Below are 24,059 nucleotides of genomic sequence, written 5' to 3'. Positions count from 1 at the left end.
ACAAAGCTGTGAACGCTTTACTTGCATTTATATCAGCACCTGTATTCTTCACATTGATTAATTGTTTTTTGTTCTCAGAAGGCTTTTCGAGTGGATATATAAAAAGTTTCTGAAGTGTTTTGAGTTCTAGTCTGAACCAGCCAGCATGTGAGATATTATCTGATTCTGGTCTAAAAACAAACAAACAAACAAAAATCCCATTCTGGTGTCATTTTTACCTTCATCAGAATTACATCTGGATGAATATATTTATTTTGGGTATAGTATTTAGTGTCAGAACCGTCTCAAATGTTGATCAAAACTTACAGATATAGTCAAGTATACAGTCTTATATCTGTGTTTAGTAGCTGGTTCAGTCTTTTTATCCTCAGTAAGTTCTAAGGGCTTTGTCGCTCCCATTATCTTCAGTGTAAGTTGTATTGATGCTTAACACTGAAACTCAAGCTGCTCTTCAAGAAATGTCTGTATGCATTTAAGAATGAAGTTTTGAAAATCTCAGATTGCTTGAAAAAAGTAGCTGCCTCCTATTTACAAGCTCCTAAAATAAGAATACTGAACGTGAGTGTATCAGATTCTCAGTTTCTTTATGTCCCAAAGGAAAAAAAAAAAAGGAGCAAGTTTTCTATAACTACACAAATTCTTTATCTGATATGGAAAAGACTAATATCTAGGGGAGGGGGGAATCAAAGAACTTAGTGGATTGAGATGGTTGAGAATTACAAAAAAACCAAACCAAACCATGCAAAATGGCAGGTTCAGTAGCAAGGATTTAAAGTCCATCTGTTGATACTGCAACTTAAGCAGTTAATCTGTACTTTACATTAGGAGAGTGGGGGAGAAGGAATGATGCATTTAGCAGGAAATGGGAATTCTGAATAAATTTGAAGTTGTAAATAAAGTTATAATTTAGGGGTAAATGTGAGACATTGTGATGCAGTAGCTTTCTTGGGAAAAGGGTAAGGTTTTTGCAAGAGAGAGGGAAAAACCCACAATTCTAATCTCTGGCCTTCAGATATCATTTGATGTGATGACACATGGGGTAGTCACTAGCCGAGGTAGAGGAAAAAGGGATTGATAGAAGAATTATAAGATAGACAAAGAAGTGACAACAAAAGAATGTGACAACACTGTCCTTAAGGGAGGGTGTTAGAAAGTAGGTGTTTTACTGGAAGACTTGACTGTTCCAGTGGATTAGTAAGGATGGGACAAACTAATGGCACAAAGTAAAATCACATATTGGAAGGAGTAATGAGGTAGACATAAAACCTGGGAGAGCAGTATCTAGAAACAGAGGAAGAGAAGGTTTGCATATGCTAATCAATTTCTGGGCTTGTTAAAGTCTATGGTACAGAGATTCTTGATCTTTTGGAGATCTCACCCAGACTTGTGCTTTGTTCCAGTGTCATTATAATGGGCCACTTGCACTCCCATGTCTGCCATTTGCAAAGGCAAAGCCAGCTGATAACCCTCTGTTCCAGTTGTGTTGCCTCATCTGTGAATCACAGAATGGTTTGGGTTAGAAGGGATCTTTAAAGGTCATCTAGTCCAATCCCCCTGCAATTAAAAGAGACATTTTCAACTAGATCAGGTGGCTCAAAGCTCTGTGCCCCCTGACCTTGAATCTTTCTAGGGATGGGGCATCTACCACCACTCTGGGCAACCCATTCCAGTGCTTCACCACCCTCATGGTAAAAAAAATTCTTCCTTGCATCTCGTCTAAATCTGCCCTTTTTTAGTTTAAAACCGTTGCATCTTGTCCTATTGCAACAGGCCATGGTAAAAAGATTTTCCCTATTTTTCTTCTTTTAAGTACTGAGAGGCCACAATAAGGCCTCTCTGGAGCCTTCTCTTTTCCAGGATGAACAACCTCAGCTCTTTAAGCATTTCTTCATAGGAGAAATGTTCCAGACCTCTGATGGTTTTTGTGGCCCTCCTCTGGATCCAGGCCAACACGTTCATGACGGTATTGTGTAAAGCACATGCAACCAGGTGGGGTATTCCCTGGGAGAGTGAGAAGTAATAAATGCCTTTACACAAGGCTTCAGTGAGGCTGCATGCTGCCTTTCAGGTGCAGTTGTGTCCAGCCATGTCTGTGAAGGAGAGCGAGAAAGATGAAACTCAGCTCTTTTGTATGATGTGCACTGAAGCTGGAACAGGTGCAGAGGAAGGGTGGTGAGCTTTTCTTGTAAATGAGGTCTTTAAGGAGAAGCTTTTGACATCAGTAAATATGAAGGAGGGGAAAAAATAGCTAAGATGAATGTCAATAATCTACAAGAATGGACAGATACAAGCTGGTATCATATTCATGCTAGGAACTAGAAGGCAGCTCATTAAAGGGATGATGTTCCAGAACAGAAGTAGTGGGAGCAAAACTACCTGCACAGCTCTAGGGAAGGGCTATGTCCTACAGATGTCTACAGTGGGAATTAACAAGACTTCATGATTCAGGACATCTATCCCAATCTTGAATTTCCTATTCAGAATGGGGTATTTCTGTCCAAACAGAAGGGATGGACTATCTGAGGAAATTACTTCTGCTCTGGCATAAGCTGTGTGGCAAATCAGCTTCATTATAGTTTGTGCCATTAGAGTTTATCCCATTCATTTTTATGTCCTCTTTAAACTTAAACTCTGTGAATAAAGTCTAAAATATCTTTATACCTTTGCAAAAGAGAACAGAACTTTGTTTGAGAGCCAAATGATTATGACCAGAACAAAGTTGGCTGTAACCAGACTTAACAGTGTTGTAGGATCCTTCCAATGATTTGGCACACTGTTTTGGCTTGAGAAGGACCAATAGCACTACCTTAGAAAGAAAACTTACAGTGTTGTGAAGTGTGCCAAAGATAACCTGGTTAAACAGCTGTCAGGGTTTTAGGGCTAGAGATTATGTCTGTGTGCTGGACTGGGCTGTGGAAAAGGATGGCCTCTCTATTTCTGTAGAAATGTAGGTGTGCTTCTTGTAGAATACTGGTCGTCTTCTTGCAGTGTTTTCAGTGATGAGTTTACCAGACATGAGTGTGCCATTTCCCTGTTTGGCTTAAATCTACCTTCTGAACTGGATAACATTTCACAAATCACTGGAAAGGCAGGCAACTCACTGCCTGGAAAACTTTCTATTACTGAACAAAGCAACCTGTATGTAAAATAATTCACAGGTAATGCTTCTTGCTAAAGGGTATGAAATGTGTCTTCCTTAAGTCAGAACAGCAAGATTATAGCTGAATAACTTGGCCTGATGTGCTACGTATAATTACACTATTATGTATACTCTTAAGGTGACTTGAAACTCAGGTCTGTTCTGTGCACAATATGAGCCAGGTGTCTTGGCAAGTGAGTACAACTAGAGGGGCATCTTAAGCTTTCCCGCCTACATAGGCATATGTAAAGGCAGTGAGGCTGAGTGACTTCACTATTCTCTCCCAAGTCTTGGTCTGTTACTTTTCTCCCAGTTCAGAAAAGCACCAAGTTTGCCTGTGAGCAGGTGAAAAGTTCCTTTAATAAGTATGAATTTCAGTATTTTGATGAAGCTGATGAACTGATAACTGTTCTGGGTTTGTGAACATTTGGTATTTTAGTGTAATACAGATGGCTGGTGGACTGCACACACTGAGTTGGTACAAACTTTCCTTGTAAGTATTCACAAATGCCTGAATTTGATTAAGGACCCTTATTACCTACATTTTACCTATCTTTTACAATGAACATGAAGTATATAAACAGTTACTGAGTAAGAAAATAAAACAACTTCAAAATCCACATTTTTTTTCACTTTGTGGAATGGTGTACTCTCTTGATATCTACAGGGACTTCAGTAGACTCACGTGTTTTGTCTTTGGCCCTGGCTTATGCCTGGCTGGGATCTCCTTCTGTTTTGACAGAGCGATTGTTTGGGTAATGTGGTATGGCTACTCATCCACTCCTATTATGGACTGACTGTTAAGGTTTGGGAACACAGCTTCATACATCACATCCTCTTCACACAATCTGTATTAGATGAAAAGTGTATTAACTGAATTATGTGTAAGATTTGAGAGTTTTACAGCCATTCTGGTACAAAGGAAGCAGTAGTAAAAATGCTCCTAGTCCATCTGAGCAAGGCTATAAGAATGGCAGTGGGACTGTTTGTGGAATATACTGCATGATGCATTAGTAAATTATTTACTCACTCTAAAGGTAAATGTTTATTTAAATATTTATCTGTTATCCATTAAAAGAGTGACCTCTGGTAGAGGGCAATATCAATAACTTGGTGTAGTAGCATTTTATCCTCTGCTTGCAGAAGAAAAGGCTTTGATTACAAGTCCTGTAAGATGGACCAAGGAAACTTAGGCACAAGGGGTGAAAAGTTTGCCTGTTTAAATTGTGTTTTTTTTCCCTTCCCTTCTCTTCTGTAGGATTTTTAGAGTGCCTCAGACAACATCCCAAATGGATGATTAACTTCACAATGGCAGAAGTCACAGTGGAGAGTGGCAGCTGCATGGACTGGCAAAAACGATGCCTTGCTTTGGAGTCTCAGCTCTTCAAATTCCGCTTGCAGGCAAGCAAGATCCGAGAGCTGTTAGCTGAGAAGGTGAGGCAATGGTGATGGCTCTTCTCCTTTACAATGAGTTATGGCATGAGAGCAAAAACTCCCTAAATGCTGACCTACCCAATAATACTGATACTTGCAGTGGGGATCTCTTCCTTGATTACAGTATGTCATTGCACTCTGCTTGAGATACAGAGGTGTGCCTGTCTGAGTTGTGTAAAGTGGCATTAGAATTTGACCTTGTTTATTGAAAAATTACCAGGTATTCAGGCTTCACTGGGAAAAACTGTACCAGTAAGATTCTGGGTATCTGAAGTGACTGAGGCAGAGGCAGAGCAAAGATGGATATCTTGGAAAAGAACAGCAGGATCAGGGCTTGGCTGGCAACAGAAAGCTTAAAGAAGTGCAAATTATGCTGCAGTGTTAAAAGACTGGACAGAAGTACATGTCCTGCTATAGTGTTAGAATAACTGCATGTGCAGTCAAAACATGCTGGGAATACTAAAGAGCAGGACTGAAATGGCTCTGAGATGTTAGAAACTTGCCTGGCACCTGCGGTTTTAGAGTCATCTCTTACTAATCACTTTGAAGTGCACTAAGTGAACTCATTTGCAGTCCTAGGAGAGAGGACTGGCAAAGAGTTGACAGATTTGTTTGTTTTTCCATCATGGTGTGGATTTTTGGTGGTTTTCTTTACCTTAAACTTATTATTCAATTTTCCAATCTGAATTAAAGCTTTTCACTACCTTCTAATTTGCATAAAATTCAAGTTTGTAGGTTGCTGTGAGCTTCCTTCTTTGTTTTAAAGTGTGGCTTATATTATCATGGTCCTGTCCAAGATTGCTCAGATATTCAATTACTGTTGGAAACAGTTTCTTGCAGTCATAGTTTGCCAATGAAGTTGAAATCTTTACAGCTAACTGCAGTTTAATCCAAATTATTTTAAGATCTGTACCTGGTGGCAGATATTTACTGGTTAGGCCACACTTTGAGTACTGTGTCCAGTTCTGGGCCCCTCAGTTTAAGAAGGACTTGCTGGAACGTGTCCAGAGAAAGGCAACAAAGTTGGTGAGGGGTTTGGAACACAAGCCCTATGAGGAGAGGCTGAGGGAGCTGGGGTTGCTTAGCCTGGAGAAGAGGAGGCTCAGGGATGACCTTATTACTCTCTACAATTACCTGAAGGGTGGTTGTAGACAGGTGGAGGTTGGTCTCTTCTCCCAGGCAACCAGCACCAGAACAAGAGGACACAGTCTCAAGCTGCACCAGGGGAGGTTTAGGCTGGATGTTAGGAAGAAGTTCTATACAGAGAGAGTGATTGCCTATTGGAATGAACTGCCCGGGGAGGTGATGGAGTCACCATCATTGGAGGTGTTCAGGAGGAGACTTGATGGGGTACTTGGTGCCATGATTTAATTGATTAGGTGGGTTGGCTTGGTTGATAGGTTGGACACGATGGTCTTGAAGGTCTCTTCCAACCTGGTCTATTCTATTCTATTCTATTCTATTCTATTCTATTCTATTCTATTCTATTCTATTCTATTCTATTCTATATGTTCTGTCCTCACTTTTGCTCCATTTTGTATTATGTAACTTATGTGTGTACTCTTGTTTGTTGGTTTTGGATGTAAAAGCATCCAGATGGCATCTAGCTTAGAGCGGAGCATCATCCTTGCTTTCACTGTAATTGAATTTCCACTAATCCCGTATATTGCAAGAGACATTCATTCTACCCTTCATATTTTAAGAAGTGTTGCAATTTTATACACTCTCTTCATCTTCTCAAGGTAGCTTCTGAGGTAGACTTTAATGATTAATTACCTTAAAAAACACTGAAATGGTTGTGAAGTCTGTTTAGATAAAGACACATTAAAATAAATCAAGTATGGATGTGGCATGGGTCTGGTAAAGACAACCAGTACTCATGAGCAATACTCTGTGCTTGCTGCATTATGGAATCCATGGCCTTGTGCTTTATTAATTTCTGCTTTGAGAACATTCCTGACTATCCCCACATGAAACAAAGAGACCCACCTGTCAAAGTCTCTTTTTGCAAAACAGGCTTGCAAGAGATCTTTTGGCTATCTCTTTAGGGTGGTTTGTGGGCCATGGCAGAGTATGACATTTTCATCTGCTTCAGGGGGCTCCCCAAGGCAGGGTCCTGGCTTCCCTTCATCCAGCCTTTCAGTCAGAGGGATGTTCCCTCTGTTAAGATGAAGGAGCAGCCTGGTTCAGTGAGCGGGTTACTCTGTAACTACCTGTACAGTGCCATCACAGGTTTACTTGAAGGGTCAAAGAGCTAGCAAGTTTGTAATTCCCTGCTCTGAATGTCATGTGGGAAGTGGAGAGCCTCAGGGACTGGGGGGCATCTCTGGCAGGCCCTCCTCATGCATACAAACTTGAGGAACCAGAGCAGGTGCCTCAGGTCCCAAACTACTTTGCAATGTCTTGCTCAGAGACCCTCCTTTGCTCCTCCTCAGTTGCCACAGGGCTCCCCAGCAGCCACAGCAATTGGAGCTCCTGCCCATGCTGTGCAATCCTCCTTTTCAGAGGGGCAGTGGATTGGATCAATGGGGCAGCGTTAATGGGATGAGCTTCAACAAGGCCATATGCTAGGTCCTGCACTTGGATCACAATGCTACAGGCTTGGGGAAGTGTGGGTGTAAAACTGTCTGGCAGAAAAGGACCTGGAGGTTCTAATCGATGGGCAACTGAGTATGAGCAAGCAGTGTGCCCAGGTAGCCAAGAAAGCCAATGGCATCCTGGCTTGTATCAAAAATGCTGAGTCCAGTAGGAGTAGGGAGGTGACTGTCCCCTTGTACTCAAGCCCTGGTGAGGCCACACCTCAACTGATGTGTCCAGTTTGGGGCATCTTAATACTGGAGAGATGTGGAGGTGCTGGAGTGAGTGCAGAAGAGGGCAGCGAAGCTGGGGAAGGGCCTGGAGAATAAGACTCATGAGGAGTGGCTAAAGGAGCTGGGGATGGTTAGTTTGGAAAAGAAGAGGCTGAGGGGGGACCTCATCGCTCTGTGCAACCACCTGAAAGGACATTATGGAGAGGCTGGTGCTGGTCTCTTCTCACAGGTAATTAGTGATAGAACAAGAGGGAATGGCCTAAAGCTACGACTGGACATTAGGAAAAAAATTTTCACAGAAAGAGTGGTCAGGCGTTGGAATGTGCTGCCCAGGGAGGTGGTTGAGTCACCAGCCCTGGGTGTGTTTAAAGGTCATTTGTGTGTGGTGCTTGGAATATGGTTTAGGGGGGGACTTTGCAGAGTAGGGTTATCAGTTGGACTTGGTGATCCTGAGGGTCTCTTCCAACCTGAATGTTTCTGTGATTCTGTGAACTCTAGGCACCTCTCCACCTCCTGAAGAGCTTTGCAATCCTTTGTGACATTGTGTAGTAAGGGATTTCTCATACAAGCTAGATTTTGACATTTGAAATCTCAAGCAGCAAATCCTATGTCCAGAAAAGAAAAAAAATATGCTAGGGGTATTTCACAGCAGGACATCACTCATGAGGTAGGTGAGTGCCTACAGAGCATGACTATTTTAGGTGGGATCCATGGGGACCAAATTCATGGAACAACACAACGCTGCCATGCTCCAGCACTTTGCCCTGTCCAGTATTGAAGCTATAGGGGGACTTTTTCTCCAGTGAATCAAGAGGTGCATTAAGAGGAGTCTGGGGTGCACTAAGAGGATTGTGTCCAGCAGGTTCTCCTCCCCCTCTACTCTGCCCTGGCAGGCCACACCTGGAATATTGCATCCAGTTACGGGCTCCCCAGTTCAAGAGGGACAGACAGCTGCTCGAGAGAGTCCAGTGGAGGGCTGCAAGGATGATGAAGGGACTGGAGCACCACCTAATGAGGAAATGCTGAGAGACCTGGGGCTGGTTAGTCTGGAGAAGAGAAGACTGAGAGGGGATTTCATAAATGTTTATAAATATCTGAGGGGTGGGTGTCAAGAGGGAGGGGACAGGCTCTTCTCTGTTACACCCTGTGATGGGACAAGGGGTAATGAATATAAACTCCAGCACAGGAGGTTCCACCTCAACATCAGGAGGAACTTCTTCACTGTGAGGGTCACAGAGCACTGAAACAGGCTCCCCAGAGAGGTTGTGGAGTCTCCATCTCTGGAGACTTTCAAGTCCTGTCTGGATGCATTCCTGTGCAACTTGTGCTAGATTATGTGGTCCTGCTCTGGCAGTGGGGTTGGACTTGATGACATTCAGAGGTCCCTTCCACCCCTAACATCCTGTGAACCTGTGAGTAGTGAAGGAGATGCATGCTTTATGCATAGTGATGCCAGCTGCAGGGTTTTTTATCATAGATTTTACAGCAGTTGATTTTTAATGTTGCCATGTTTGGGGGTTTTGTTGTTTGGGGTTTATTTACAGTTCTGTCTGTGAGAATGAAAAAAATCAGATTTATTTGAATGAGCTTTGCCTTTCCAAAAGTGTTGGGTTTTCAGGGGAGTTGGGGGGCGATCTTGAAAAATGCGATGTGGGCACAGTTTAAAGCTGTCTTGCCAACCTCTGGTGAGCTTTGCCCTTAAGATCCTCTGATAGGGTTTACAGCAACAGGAAAACAAAATTTAGGTAAAAAAGGATTTTGCCAGTGAAAGTGGAGAGCAGTGTTAAGAGTGGTGTGATACTTGCTCACCAGCTAGGTTGTCTCAGGGGTCTGGAAGCTCAGGGGTCAAAAAGCTTAGAATAGGATAGGATAGAATGGAATGGAATGGAATGGAATGGAATGGAATGGAATGGAATGGAATGGAATGGAATAAACCAGGTTGGAAGAGACCTTCAAGATCATCGCATCCAACCTATCATCCAACACCACCTAATCAACTAAACCATGCAACCAAGCACTCCATCAAGTCTCCTCCTGAACACCTCCAATGATGGTGACTCCACCACCTCCCCGGGCAGCCCATTCCAATGGGCAATCACTCCCTCTGTGAAGAATTTCTTCCTAACATCCAGCCTAAACCTCCCCTGGCACAGCTTGAGACCATGTCCTCTTGTTCTGGTGCTGGCTGCCTGGAAGAAGAGACCAACCCCCACCTGGCTACCACCACCCTTCAGGTAGTTGTAGAGAGCAATAAGGTCACCCCTGAGCCTCCTCTTCTCCAGGCTAAGCAACCCCAGCTCCCCCAGTCTTTCCTCACAGGGCTTGTGCTCCAAACCCCTCTCCAGCTTTGTTGCCCTCCTCTGGACACGTTCCAGCAAGTCAACATCCTTCCTAAACTGAGGGGCCCAGAAACATGATCTCCCATGTATCAAGTTAGTCTTTATGACCACTTCTATGATTTTAAGCAGATTGTGCTATTTTACCTCTCAAGAAAAGAACCCCAACCACTGATGCCTGGCATTGGTCGTACAACGTGTGCTAACAGTTTAAATACTTCAGAGTTTGAAAATCCGCTTAGATTGAGTAATCCAGATCGCTGTTCCGAACATGAGGAATTTGAAACCCAACAGTTTAACTGCCACTGCCCTACTTCACATGGGGTGAGCTTCCATGGTGGTAGCCTGGACTCAGTTATTGAGTCCAAGCTGCGCAGAGCCTGGCTGTGGGTTGGCATGGCAAAGGAATCCCCAGGCCCTAGCCTCCTAAGACAAAGCTATGCTGTCCCGCTGGACCCTCACAGGGTATTAGACCCCGAGTCCTGCTTTGTTATGGACATCAGCAGGGAGCTGGTCTCTTTGGAAACAGGCAGTTGTTTCCACTCCGACTTTCTTATACACACACAAAGAAAGAAATACTCCTCTGCTGGTGAACAGCACAGCAGGCCATTGCCTTGGCAGCAAGATGACCTGGTTAGAAGCAAACTCTGGAAGAGAACAGCAGGAAAAAAACGAGCCTGGGACATGCAGGAGCTTTTTTTTGCTCAGTTTGATTTACCCTGTTCTTAGCCATCAGGAGAGGGAAAAGCCTGTGTGAATGAATGGCTGATTGGAGGATCTTCTGCAGCTTTTAGAAGGGCCATGTGGGTAGGTTTTAACCTACTTCTGTCTTACTTCAATAAACAACAAACATTTGGAAAAAGCCTCTTTTGTCTTATGCAAGCATAGGTATACAACTGGGCCTGTTTCTCTCCATACAAACTATCTGGGCTAATGTCTGGGAGAAGAGGCACTTGAGTTTGGCTCGGTCACTAAGTTTTTTATGTGACCTGGGTCAAGTTGCTTAGTAGCATTTGTCAAATTATAAAGTATTTTGAATGAAAGGACCCATCTAAATACCTGGCATTATTATTAATTCATTGAGGGATTTGAAAGAGGCTTACAGGCATGGGTGTATGAAATCTGAATGTGCTCCAGTGAGATGGCTGACACTTGGGATGGGTGAAGGAATCATTTTATGTACATGAGAAACACAGTTATTTAACACTTCATAAGTAGGACAGCCCAATGTAGAACAGGAAGTTAAGAAAAGTACAAGTTCATTTAAGGCTACAGTGGGAATTAGGGTGAAAAAAAAGTAATTGATTTGACTGGAACGTAGCCAGGTCATCCTGCTTGCAAAAGAAGTTTCATAACTCTTTAGTGATCAGGAGTGGTCCCAGCATACATACTCTGTCCTGATCAGGATCTGGGACTGCTAGCTATGCAAAGCAAACTGCCATAAGACTGGGACAAGGACTCAAAACAGTGCTGTCTTCTTAAAATAACCTGAATCTTTCATGGTGATCACCCATTTGTGGAGGATTGAGTTATTAGTCTAAGAGGATAGCCTTTGTGAAAAGGCCCAGAGATTCCTCTGAAGACTGTGCTGTGAATGTAGGCCCTGTCGGTTCATCAGAAAACTAGCAAAGGCCATTGACTCTGAAGCTACTGTCATAAACCATCTGTTTCACAAGGTGTATTATGTCCCCAGTTAGTATCTGTTTTTCACTTTGCTGCTTCCCATGTGTGGTGATGACTGTGCAGAGGCTTATAGATAAATGCATGGATAGATCACTGTTGCTGGCAGACACAGACTTGAACCCAGACCAATGCTGTCAGTGTTATGTTGCCTTAAGCTCAGTCTCTACCAAGAATCTCAGAGACTGGGTCTTTGCTCAGAGCAGCTTTGGCTGTCTGCAGTCTTCTGTGGCACTTCCTTGTTCCTCTGTCGCAGAAGTGCCCTTAATTTGGATATTAACCTCCACAGACTGTGATGTCCTCGACTGCCCCACTGAAAAAGCAAACCTGAGAGGTATCATGCTGAAAGTGTCACTTTGTGATCTTCATGCTTTGAATTTGTTACGGCACGTCTTTTTTTAGTTATATGACCATTGAAGTGTCTTTCATACATACCTTACTGGCATGTTTGTCAGTAGATGTCAGCCTGCTGTTATGATCAATGTGTATACATGAAAAGGAAATCTGTCTTATTGCCATTTGGAGGAAAGCAAATGTGAACACAGCAATGTTGTCATCTCCATTCTGGGTGATCAGCCCAAGAGGAATAAGTCCCATTTTCAGACCAACCTGAATACTTGGCTCTAATCATAAAATCCATTGGAGAGAAGGAATTTAGTCCTCCTTATAGCTTGTTTTCTGCTTGAAGCATGATTCTTTTAATCTTCTGAAGCTGCTTCTATGTCATTACTTCATTACTAAAATATAAGTAAAAGCTGGAAGCTCTGTGAAGCCTCTGCAACTTAGTGGGTGAAACTTAGTGCCACTGACTTCATATTACTGGGTTTAAATCGGACACCCCCAGGGTGGGTGATGTAAGATGACCTTGCACTCACTGAAGAAGATACTCAGTTGCTATTAAAAAACCCACCACAAAACCAACCAACCAACCAAAACAAGAACCCCAACCAAAGACAAAACAAAATACCCCTACAACCAAACATCTAGTAGGAAGTAGTCAGAGGAACCCCAGGTACATCTGCATTTCACTGATAATAAAGCGATGTCCATAGCTTTAGAATTAAAGTCCATTCAGTGATGTTTGACGTCAGTAACAGCAATGCTCAGATGAAGAATCACACAAAGCTCTTTAAAGGAAGCATTGAAAAATTAAGATCATTGATAATCTTGTCAGTTAGAAGGCTGTGCTGCTTTTGAAGCTAAAGCACTATATTCATTGGTTATAACGTGGCACTGTAGAGAGCCTACTGTGAGCTTTCCAAGATGTATTGGTCTTTATGGTAACATTGTGAATGAATTCTGTCTGAAATAAACCCAGGAAAGAGCGGCATGCTGTATACAGGCTTCTTGCAGGGACAATCCCTGGTGTGTAAATTGTAGAGACAGGGTCAAGACTTTGGGACTATTCCCTTGACCCATATAATGAGTGACAAAGCTCACTAATGAGAAAACAGTTCCGGTAAATTCAAAGCAGGGCAGAAGACTGGAAAAGGTCAGCAGCTTTTTTTCCTTCTTCTTGGTCAAAGCTGTCCAGTTAACTCAAAAGATGCCAATGATCTGTAGACCAGCACAAGAAATGGAAGATTCCTGAGTAAACCACATAGATTTCAAGGTGATGTTAATTTCTTTTCTTTCTTTCCCCCTCTTCCTTTCTCTTCTGGCTCTGAAGATGCAGGAATTGGAACAGAGGGTGATAGAAGCAGAGCAAAGAGCTGAGGATGCAGAGAAACAGGTAAGAGATTTTCTTATGGTTCATCTGGTACAAGCCCAACCGTGACTTAGTCCATGTTCCCTCTAGTTTAGCATATGGACAACACTCTGCAGTGCTGCACTCTGCTAGTGAAACATTGATTTAGAGTGATGAATGCATTTTCTGGTCTACTTTGCAGGTTTTGAGTCTGAGCTATGAACAGGCTCCTAAACAGGTTCAACCCTAAGGGAAAACCAGCACCTTATATTTGCCTCTCAGCTTCACAGCCTCTCCCCCCTCATCCATGATAGGCATGCTTGGTCATGGAAAGGAAAGTAGGTGTTGTACGTCAGGATTAAAGTGCAGAGATAGAGCTGCCTGGCAAGTCCTCAGAAAACACCAGAGTACTGGTAAAGACTTGTCTACAAGTAGAAAAGTTTCTGCAACAGAAGTAAGGGTGTGTCTGCCAAAGCTATCAGCTGCTTTGGACTTTATTTTTAGTACTGCTCTGGTTCAGGAGTCCATGGAGAAAAACAGTAAGAGCTGGATTCATTGCATGTTACTTTAACCATCTGAAAATTAGGCATATTGTCATTGCTAGTCTCTCTATACCTCCTGAATAATGGAGGAGAGGAGAGAGACAGACTTCAGCTTGTGAACAAGCTATGAAGAATAATGGACCTTTGGGAAGCAGGCTGTTGTGTAGTCTGCACTGTGAAGTGTATTACAAAAACAAAAAAGCTAAGAAGGGCCAAGTAGTCTGAGCTTCTGTGTCACTGCAAACCAATGCTGAAGAGCAGGTTTACTGTCAAGCAGCTCCCTCCATCTGGACAAGAGCTGCAAGACTGGGCATTGAACCAGAAATTAAAGGGTAGAACTAAAACCCATGCAAGATGACCAAGAATGGCTGTCAAAGATGACTCGAGCAGTGGAGGACTGAATAGGTAGTGTTACAAGCATTGGGAAACATGGTGCCTAGGAATCAAGAACTTGAAATACCTGGTAAGGTATTCTGTCTGCAGAATGTACTATTCCATGCCAGTCTGATATTGACATCAAGATTTGTTTCAACAAGCTTAAATAAAAGAAAGATGCTATGTCTAGTCACCATGCTGTTGGTCTCTGTGCTAGATCAGCAACTACCAACCAAAAAAAAGAGTTGCTCTTGAGAGCGATATCAGTAAGTCCACGCCCAACCGAGACAAAGCTGTCACTGTCACTGTGACAGCACCAGCAGGAAATACAGTTATTGCTGTAGGCCAGTGAAGGAGGTTTCATACTAGCAGACACCTCAGTGACAGGAGTAGAGTGTTCATGATATGGTAAGATGCAATGACAGCAAGGGAGCAGATGGAAAGCAAGTCAAATCCAGGTCAGAGAATGGGGAAGAAAGGGAGAACTTGACTGGGAAGGTGCAGGAGAAATGCGGGTTGCCTTCACTCACCTGCCACCAGCAGAAATGAGGGTTGCCTTCACTAACTTGCCACCAGCAGTTCTGCAGCCATGTGTTGGCAGGTCCTAAAGACTAGCAACCCTCACAGTTTGCCTTTCCAGCATCCTTATCTACATCCAGAGATAAGTGTTCCTAGAGAAATACTTCATTGCTGCCTGACAGCCTGAAGAAGTGACAGCACAGGAGTAGGACCATTGCTTTCCACTGACAAGTATATTCACCATGAATGAAAAGCAGCTGACAAATGAGAGGGCTCCACATCAAGTGCAAAATCCCTTGTTATCTTTCTCTCCAGGAGTCTGGAGGGGGTGGATTTGTTAATTCAATGGGCTCCCTGTAGCTGCCAACCTCAATTAAGGAAATCACATGTTTGCAGTCCCCTCTCTGAGCCTCTAGTACAGTCAGCATTTGGGCATCAGACAGAAAGGAAGGGCCATTTCTTTTTCACTATAATCACCCTAAACTCTAATGAAAACACATCCGACGCAGCAGGCTTAGTTTTCTGGCTTGGATATCGGGCGCCTACCTTCCTAATTCAGTATGAGGAAGAGGCAGTTTGCTTCTCTGCCTAATGCAGACAGACAGGAGGACAAAACACAGCTTCTGCAAGTATAAAGTGCAGGCTGCTCAACAGAGCATGAGTAACTCTTGCAAAGACTCTGTGCTCAGATCAATTGGCAGGTTTGAGTTAAGTTGATGGAATTCCATTCACCTTTAGAAATGAATTCTTACAATCAATTGGAACAGGATGAGGGAAACCAGATTGGCCTATTGAGAGGCATAGGTTTTGAAGAAAGCAAAGAGCTTTTAAAACTTTGCTAAACACCTGAAAGGCTTCAGCAGCAGCTAGATATTAACACATTGGAACTGTCTGTAGTGAAGGAGCATCACACTGATACTTTTCTTGCTGAGAAGAAGCATTTGCACTGAGAGAAGCTCAAAGAAAGGCAAAGCTTCTGAAATATCTAACATGTTAACTCCTTAGCAGGTCTGGAGAAAACACTTCTCAGAAGGCCAGGGGTGACCAAAACATTGTCTAAGCTGGGGCTAGGATGAGGAAGGAACTCTGGAGTATATTTCCCTATAGAAACCTTGTTCTGAAGCATATGTCTGGGTTTTGTGGTGTATACCTTGGTAGTGAACAAGGTGAAATGCTGACCATAACATTGCAAAGAAGAGAAATGTGGTACACTTTGCCCACATGTCTCTGTAGGCTATAGTGCTTGTATGATCTCTGACTAATAGTGGCCAAATATTTCACAATCCATAATATGTTTATCTGTTCCTGGTTCAGTTTGCACCTAGTAATGCTTCAGCATTACAACTCGTTGGACAATGTATTTTTCTCAGATGTGGATATAAAATAAGCTTGACCTGAAGGATTGTGGTCCTTTTATTCTTCCTTTCCCAACTTCAAAAGTAGGAAACTCACTTTCTGTTAGAGTCCTACCACTAAACAAGCAGCTCCTTCATTTGCATTGTCATGACAGGTCAGAGTTATGGAAGAGAAGATAAAACTAACCAATGTGAAGACCAGTGAATTTGACAGCACTCTGCACAGGAAATACCAGGAACTGACGGGCATAGTGCAAAGAAAGGAAGATCTGATCAACAGATTGGAGACACAGCTAGCAAAACAGGTAAAGATACTTTCTTCAGGGAAACCTGTAGCTTTCATGGGGTGGAGGGACTCTGTAATGTATGTTTCAAAGGTACAGGTTACATCTCCATTACATATTAGACTCTCAGTTGCCTTCAGATCAGCTGTAAAATAATGCCCTGTTCAGTGCACTTCTTCCTTGCTCTGTTCAGACAAAAACATCCATTCAGTCTCAGTAGCCCTTGTCTCTTCGTTACGGGAGTTCAGTCAATGTCCTTAAAGAACATCCTTATGTAACCATTTTAATCCAAAACTACAATAAAGCAATGCTACTGTAATGCTACAGTCTGGTCACAGTATTTCTCTGGCTCCCTACTATATAGGTTTCGCTGCAAAATCACTGCATAGCCCATTGCTGACTCAGCATATGCAGCTTCTTGGGAAGTTCATAGAATCATAGAATCAATAAGATTGGAAAAGACCTCAGAGATCATCAAGTCCAACCTATTACCTAACACCTCATGACTAACTAAACCATGGCTTCAAGTGCCACATCCAATCCTTTTTGAACACCTCCAGGGACAGTGACTCCACCACCTCCCTGGGCAGCACATTCCAATGGCAAATTACTCTTTCTGGTAAGAACTTTCTCTTCACCTCCAGCCTAAACCTCCTCTGGAGCAGCTTGAGACTGTGTCCTCTTGTTCTGGTGCTGGTTGCCTGGGAGAAGAGACCACCCCCCTCCTGGCTACAACCTCCCTTCAGGTAGCTGTAGAAAGCAAGAAGGTCTCCCCTGAGCCTCCTCTTCTCCAGGCTTAACAACCCCAACTCCCTCAGCCTCTTCTCAAGACCTCTCCCCAGCCTCGTTGCCCTTCTCTGGACATGTTCAAGTTTCTCAATGTCCTTCTTAAATTGAGGGGCACAGAACTGGACACAGTACTTAAGGTGTGGCCTAACCAGTGCTGAGTGCAGGGGCACAATGACTTCCCTGATCCTGCTGGCCACAGTACTTCTGATGCAGGCCAGGATGCCATTGGCCTTCTTGGCCACCTGGGCACACTGCTGCCTCATGTTCAGCCAACTGTCAACCACTACCCCTAGGTCCCTTTCTTTTTGGCCGCTCTCCAGCCACTCTGACCCCAGCTTGTAGTGCTGCATGGGGTTGTTGTGACCAAAGTGCAGCACCCAGCACTTGGACTTGTTAAATGCCATCATGCTGGGATTGTTTAGCCTGGAGAAGAGGAAGCTCAGGGGAGACCTTATTGCTGTCTACAACTCCCTGAAGGGAGGTTGTAGCCAGGAGGGGGTTGGTCTCTTCTCCCAGGCAACCTGTGACAGAGCAAGAGCACACAGTTTCAAGCTGCACCAGGGGGAGGTTTAGGCTAACGCCTTTGGAATGTGCTGCCCAGGGAGGTGGTGGAGTCACCATTCCTGGAGGTGTTCAAGAGGGAGTCATGAGGTCTTTGGTGACAGATTGGACTAGATGATCCTTGAGGTCTCTTCCAACCTTATTGATTCTATGATTCTATGATTCTCAATGTGAGAAAACTTAATGTCAGTGCTTCCCCCCTGTTTCCTTTGTATCATCATAGTTACTGGTATTGGTTCACTTCAGGAAAAATAAATAAATCCAGCAGATAACCCATCATTTGCTACCAGGACATGTTACCTTTGTTTCTTTAATGTGAGATATAGAGTATATTCTCCCTCCCTCCCTTGTTACTGGAACTGATTTCTCCTTGTAGTTGTTTAAATCATTATGTATATAGGAGACCTCTCAGTGACATAGAATAGAATAGAATAGAATAGAATAGAATAGAATAGAATAGAATAGAATAGAATAGAATAGAATAGAATAGAATAGAATAGAATAGAATAGACCAGGTTGGAAGAGACCTTCAAGATCATCGTGTCCAACCCATCATCCAACACCACTTAATCAACTAAACCATGCAATCAAGCACCCCATCAAGTCTCCTCCTAAACACCCCCAATGAACAGAAGGCTTCAGGTGATTGTAGCATTCATCCAACATCTTTCAAAGGAAATTCCCAGAAAACAAACAAACAAAAAAACCCCACAGCTGAGAAAACACAGCTGCAAAAATGATGTTGTAGCAATATTGCCCAAGCAGATACTTGGGGGAAAATGTGCATTGTGCAAATCAATGATATTTCCATAACACCTTTGTGTGGGCCAGAACCTACTTTAATAGATATGTAAACATGCAACCACTTACACTATCTCAAAACCTTCTAGCAGGTATTAGTGTTTCAAGGTCAAGCTGAAGGTTTTTTTTTATCCTAAGTCTTCTATCTCTTTTGTTTGTCTGTTCATTTTGTTTTAATTTACTTCCTCAATAACAGTAGAGTGTGTGTGTGTATGTTAAATACATTGTTGGCATTAGTTTCCATCTCATGCACCTGGAAAGTCTATACTCTCCCCCTGTGCTTGCAGCAATTGAATTCCTTTTGCTTGGAATTATTGTTTTATTCTTATTAATTTCATCCAACAATGTGTGTGTGTGTGTGTGTGTGTGTGTGTGTGTATAGGCTGGGGGAACACTACAGATGCTTAGCAGGAGACAGCAACATTGCAAAGCCATCTAAACTAGGAAAAGTTGCAGACTGTACTCAAAAGAATCTGTGGTAGATGGGCAATCATTATCCAAGCTGGATTTTGCTATTCCATGACAAACCTTTGAAACCCTTTGAATTTGACTCCAAGGATCATGTAAGACAATTAGAGCTTGACTTTCTGGAAGCCAGCTAAATAATTACATCTTAAATTTTGTGTCTGGAGTGGGAACTTCAATGTTTTTAAGTCACTCCTGCAGTAACTTACTGAGAACAAACAGTTGGTTGTACTCTCCTAATGCATCAAATGTTTTTTTGGCACAGAAACAGTTGCGGACCGAGGAAGCCAAAATTGTTCAAGAGAAAGCCGCCAAGATCAAAGAGTGGGTAACATTTAAGCTGAGAGAGGTGAGTCTTTATTGCTGCCAGTTTTCAAGGACTGTGAGTAGGTACAGTGGCTGCATTGCCAGTGGGCTCCTGTGTATGTCCTCCTAAGGACAGCCAGCCTGCCAAGGAGGCTTTCTGATTGTTTAGGCCTACACACAGTCTTAATTAGGCTGTTCATGATTTGGCCAAACTATAAATGACTGTGAAGTCACTAATGCCCAGATGCAGTTTCTAAAGAAGATTTACAAGAAACTTTCACCTAGTTTTCTTCTGCCTCTCCCTTTTTTTTTTTCTGAGTGCAGTTTCTGTCTTTTTCTGACAAAGCATCTGTGACACAAAACACCTGTGCTTTGCTCTTTCTGAAGTTCTCATCTCTGATTAAGGCTGTTTTCCTGCTGCTCAGCATTTTCTCCTGTCTAACCTCTCTTTTCTATCTATTCTGTAGATTTATGCCTCTATCTGGGCCTAATTCAATACCTGCAGGAGACAGCAATGGGTCAGCATGCAGTTTAAAGATGTTATAATAGTTTATAATTGGGAGTGGGGCTATCTGGTCTTTCCTTTTTATTCCAGGTTTTAAAGCCCTAGATTTTCTAGCTTATGCCAGAAAGGGCATTTGTTTGGGTTGAAGCAGTCTTTGATGGCATTAATTTTGTTATGATGTGATTTTGTAATCTCATTAGATTGCCTGGATAATTCACCAAGCTGCTGTACTGCTTCTCTTACATTTTCCTATATAAGATAACTTAGGGAAGCACAGGGGTTGACTTGGTAGGACTTGCTGTGAATCCAGGACCATACATTCACATTGTGTCTTTATTGGCAACAAAGTTTCTGCCAAATGCTTATTCTAGGTGCCTACAATGCACAAGTGGACTACTGCCCACTGAAGGACTTTACACCTGTGATCTGGGTTGTGAATGGGTTGTTCTAGACGGATCGTGAGTGTAATTCCAACTTTGACCCCATCAAGAAGGAAGCTTCTTTGGGTGCACCCCTGCTGTGTTGAAGAATATGTGCTGAGACACTTTAAGCAAAGGCATAAGGCAAATGTGCACTAATTGCAAATGTAAATGCACCCTTAATGTTGTTTGGCTGTTTGGGGGGTTTTGCCTTTGGTCCCCTGGATCCAGGGGATCACCTTTTACCACATACAGGGTGAAAGGAAAAGGTGCTCCTCCTGGGTAAAAGTTTTTTGATTGTCTCTTTCATGACAATTATTTCTGGAACAGGAGTAAATGATAAATAATAGCAGAAAGATAAATCAAAAGACCTATTTGAGAACTGCAAATAGTAGTTGCAGGGGCTGTTTGAGAAAGCATAGCAAAGTGTTTCAGTGTGTTGTGCAGTGAAGCTGCTGAGTAGAAAGATTTCAAGGAGACTGGTAGACTCACCCATTCTTTTTCCTGTTAAGACATTTGAGTGTAATAAAGATGAAGAGGTGTTCTGTATAGTGCAACACATACAAACAGAGTTTTGCATGATATTTTTTCTTTTATTATTGTTGTTCCATAGCTTGAGCTAGAAAATTACCACCTGAAAAACTGTAATCAGAAGCTGACGGAGCAAATTGAAGCCCTTCGGGATACATTGCAAGGTAAATGTGTTCACGTGCCCTTGTAGCCTAGTAACCACTACAGGAGTGCAAATCAGCATTACGGGGTTGCATTCCTAAATTTGTCTGAAATTAGCACTTGTGACAGTGAGGTGAGCAATAGAGTTGCTCTGTTCCTCAGTAGGTCTATTTTTAAGATGGGAAGAACAGTGCTTACCTGTCTTAAAACCTTAAGTGGCTTCCCACCAGCAATCCAATGCAGACTTCTTTTTCAGAGCCTGCTTTTGCCATTAAAATAAGCCAGTGAGTCCTGAACTGGAAGCAGGCATTGGAATACATTGCAAAACCCTTCATTGACTTCAGTGGTGCAGGATAGAAATCCTTGAGGTATTTCATTTTGCCTCTGCATGTGAATTATTGTCACACTCACAGAACCTCTGCTGGCATGAGGTTCAACAAGACCAAATGCAGGGTCCTGCATCTGGGTCGAGGCAATCCCAGGCACAAATACAGGCTGGGCAGTGACTGGCTGGAAAGCAGCCCTGAGGAGAGAGACTTGGGGGTGCTGGTGGACAAAAAGCTCAACATGAGCTCTCAGTGTGCACTTGCAGCCCGCAAAGCCAATCAGATCCTGGGCTGCATCAGGAGAAGTGTGGCCAGCAGGGCAAGGGAGGTGATTCAGCCCCTATTACAAGAGGGATATGGACATGCTGGAACATGTCCAGAGAAGGGCCACAAGGATGATCAGAGGGCTGGAGCACCTCTCCTATGAGGACAGACTGAAAGAGTTGGGGCTGTTCAGTCTGCAGAAGAGAAGGCTCCAAGGTGACCTTCTTGTGGCCTTCCAGTATCTGAAGGGGGCCTACAAGAAGGCTGGGGAGGGACTTCTCAGAATATCAGGTAGTGATAGGACAAGGGGGAATGGAATGAAGGTGGAGGTGGGGAGATTCAGGCTGGATGTGAGGAGGAAGTTCTTCCCCATGAGAGTGGTGAAGCCCTGGAATGGGTTGTCCAGGGAGGTGGTTGAGGCCCCGTCCCTGGAGGTGTTTAAGAGCAGGCTGGATGAGGCTCTGGCCAGCCTGATCTAGTGTGGGGTGTCCCTGTCCATGGCAGGGGGGTTGGAACTAGATGATCCTTGTGGTCCCTTCCAACCCTGACTGATATTATGATACTATCCTATAATACTATGTAAGCTGAGTAACTGAAAGGGCTGAGGCAGCAGCTGTCTGCTCTGCCTTTAGAAGCTGGGTTCCTCTGTGCTATCTGGTTGAGTTGGAGAAAGCTGCTTACGATGCACCTGCTTTTGTGGTTTGGTGGAAAGATGAAGAGCTTTGGTTTCCAGGGCTTGAAATCAGCACCTTTCATGGCAACTCAGCTAGTTTCCAGAACTTCACTGGGCATGCAGGCAGAGAGCATTTCTTTCCTGCAGAAGTATCTCTGACATTCCTGTCACTCTGCAGCAAGGGAATAGGGCAAAATTCCTTCTAAATCCCACCACATTTCTAGCTAAATGCTTTATGGCTGAGTTTTTCTCATCCCCTCTGGCTCTGGCTGTTTACAAAAAGAGAATGGCTGGTAAGCTGCGTTAATAATCTGGCATTACATGTTCCCTGGAGCCCCACTCTCTGGGCAGTAAACAGCTCTGTCCTCTCCCCTTATCCCACTCCTCAGTGTGCCAGGCTGAATTCAGAGGTCTCTGCAGAGAGACAAATCTCTTCTTGCTTGCCATACTAATAGTAACAGCTTTCTCTGCTACATCTGTTGCATCTAGGAAGAATATTTAAAATTAAAGTCCTCTTTTCAGTCTACACTAATGATTTATCTCAGGGGCAGGGGAAAATGTGTGCCAGGATTTCTGTGTGCCAGTGTTATGTGTCAGGAATACCTTTGTTAGCAGTCAGTTCCTTGTGATTGAAGTGCCAAGGTTAGGTTTTCATGGTTGTCTCTATTTCAGCTGTCTTTCCAAGAGCACATTTCGTGCTCTCCACAATGAACAGTGATTTATTCTGCTGCTTGCCCTTCCCTCTGTTACTTTGTCTTCAGTTTGTTTCTACTTCCTTGTAAATCCCGTCAGTGGTTAAGCAATGCCTGTGAAGTTTGATGCTCAGGCAGCGTTTTTCAGCAATAGCTGTGCAGAGTCACACTCACCCATATTTATGCCATTTCCAAAGCATCTTATGACTTTTCAGTCAGGCAAGATATAAATGCCACAGTCAATCAAAATCATAAAGTGAAGTAACTTTTTAATCTGCACTTTCTCATACTCTAAAGCTGCTACTCAGCAGAACTTGAGGAACAGAGGCAGTCTTTAAATCAAGTAATTGTGGAAAGGCATAGAATCATTATAAAGTATAGACAAAGAACAATGAAGGTAATTTAACATCTATCTTTTATGCAGTCCTCTAATTTAGCAACTGAAGGGGCAGAGGAAAAATAAAAGGGAGTTTTAACAGCAGAAACATGTAAGCAACTGTTACAAGTCTTTTTGATAAAAAGCACTGCTTGGGTCATGTAGCACAAAAGGATGGCAAAAAGCTCCAGGGGGATTCTTGAAAAGAGAGAAACCTCATTAATTGGTGTGATGCTTAAGAAGGTCTTGATGTTGGGAGCCTCATCTAGCCCTGGGAACTGGGAGGAATCATGCCAGCTTATTTTATGGCTAAAATCACCCACTGAAGTCAAAAGCCATGCTAAGCAGTATTCTGGCCACTCACATGGTTTTTGGCAAAGTATTATGTGGGTAAGTGCACTTCCTTGTCATGACTGTCTTCAGAGAAGAGAAGAAATGTAATTGTGGAAGAAACATAACTGTGGATAGGTAAGAGTAAAACATGCTATGCTGAGTTAGACAGAAAACTTCTCTGGGCCAGTATCTTGTCACCTGGCTGGCTGTGGATGTTTCAGAAAAGAGTGTAGAAAATATTTCGCGTAGAGCTAGAGCTGTCCTCCTTTCCATGTACCCTTTGAGCTTCTGTCAGTGTTTTAGGAAGTTCCTAGGCCAGAACTTCTGCCTGAACAGTTATTTGTCTCACCCACTTGTTTTCTGGCCTATCATTTGGACATTGAAGCATTCTCTTTCCATTTTTTGTCTGGAAAAAATCCCCTTCCTTCTGTAGATTCTAAACATACTGCCTGATCATTTCATTAGGTACCACTTAATTTCCCTTTTTAAAGAAACTGATAATTTTCTATTATTCTTCTCTGTACAATTCCCATTTAACTGTATGGTACTTCTGTCACAGTTGTGCCCATAGTGTGGTGGTGAATAGAGTTAAATCTGGCTGGTGCTCAGTCACTAGTGGTGTCCTCCAGCATTCCGTACTGGGCCTGTCCTCCTGTACTGGGGCACGTCCTCTTTAAAACCTTTATTAATTATCTGGATGAGGGAACTGAATGCAC

General features: G+C 43.2%; 1 protein-coding gene across 1 annotated transcript in view; it reads left to right on the top strand.

The window, feature by feature from the left end:
- The window catches only part of PLEKHH1 (pleckstrin homology, MyTH4 and FERM domain containing H1), a 60,156-nt gene that overhangs the window by 1,173 nt on the left and 34,924 nt on the right, over positions 1-24,059 (top strand). The window contains exons 2-6 of the mRNA XM_068162064.1: positions 4,398-4,573; positions 13,069-13,131; positions 16,033-16,182; positions 19,043-19,126; positions 20,621-20,702. Coding sequence (XP_068018165.1) covers positions 4,433-4,573; positions 13,069-13,131; positions 16,033-16,182; positions 19,043-19,126; positions 20,621-20,702 — 520 coding nt within the window. The 5' untranslated portion in view covers positions 4,398-4,432. The remainder of the gene's footprint in view (positions 1-4,397; positions 4,574-13,068; positions 13,132-16,032; positions 16,183-19,042; positions 19,127-20,620; positions 20,703-24,059) is intronic.

This window comes from Melanerpes formicivorus, unplaced genomic scaffold (genome assembly GCF_026170545.1).
Source record: "Melanerpes formicivorus ecotype bairdi unplaced genomic scaffold, bMelFor1.0.p_v2 SCAF_62, whole genome shotgun sequence".
NCBI classification, from domain to species: Eukaryota; Metazoa; Chordata; class Aves; order Piciformes; family Picidae; genus Melanerpes; species Melanerpes formicivorus.
Note: the sequence above shows the minus strand (reverse complement) of the source record. Positions and strands in the feature narration are given on the sequence as shown.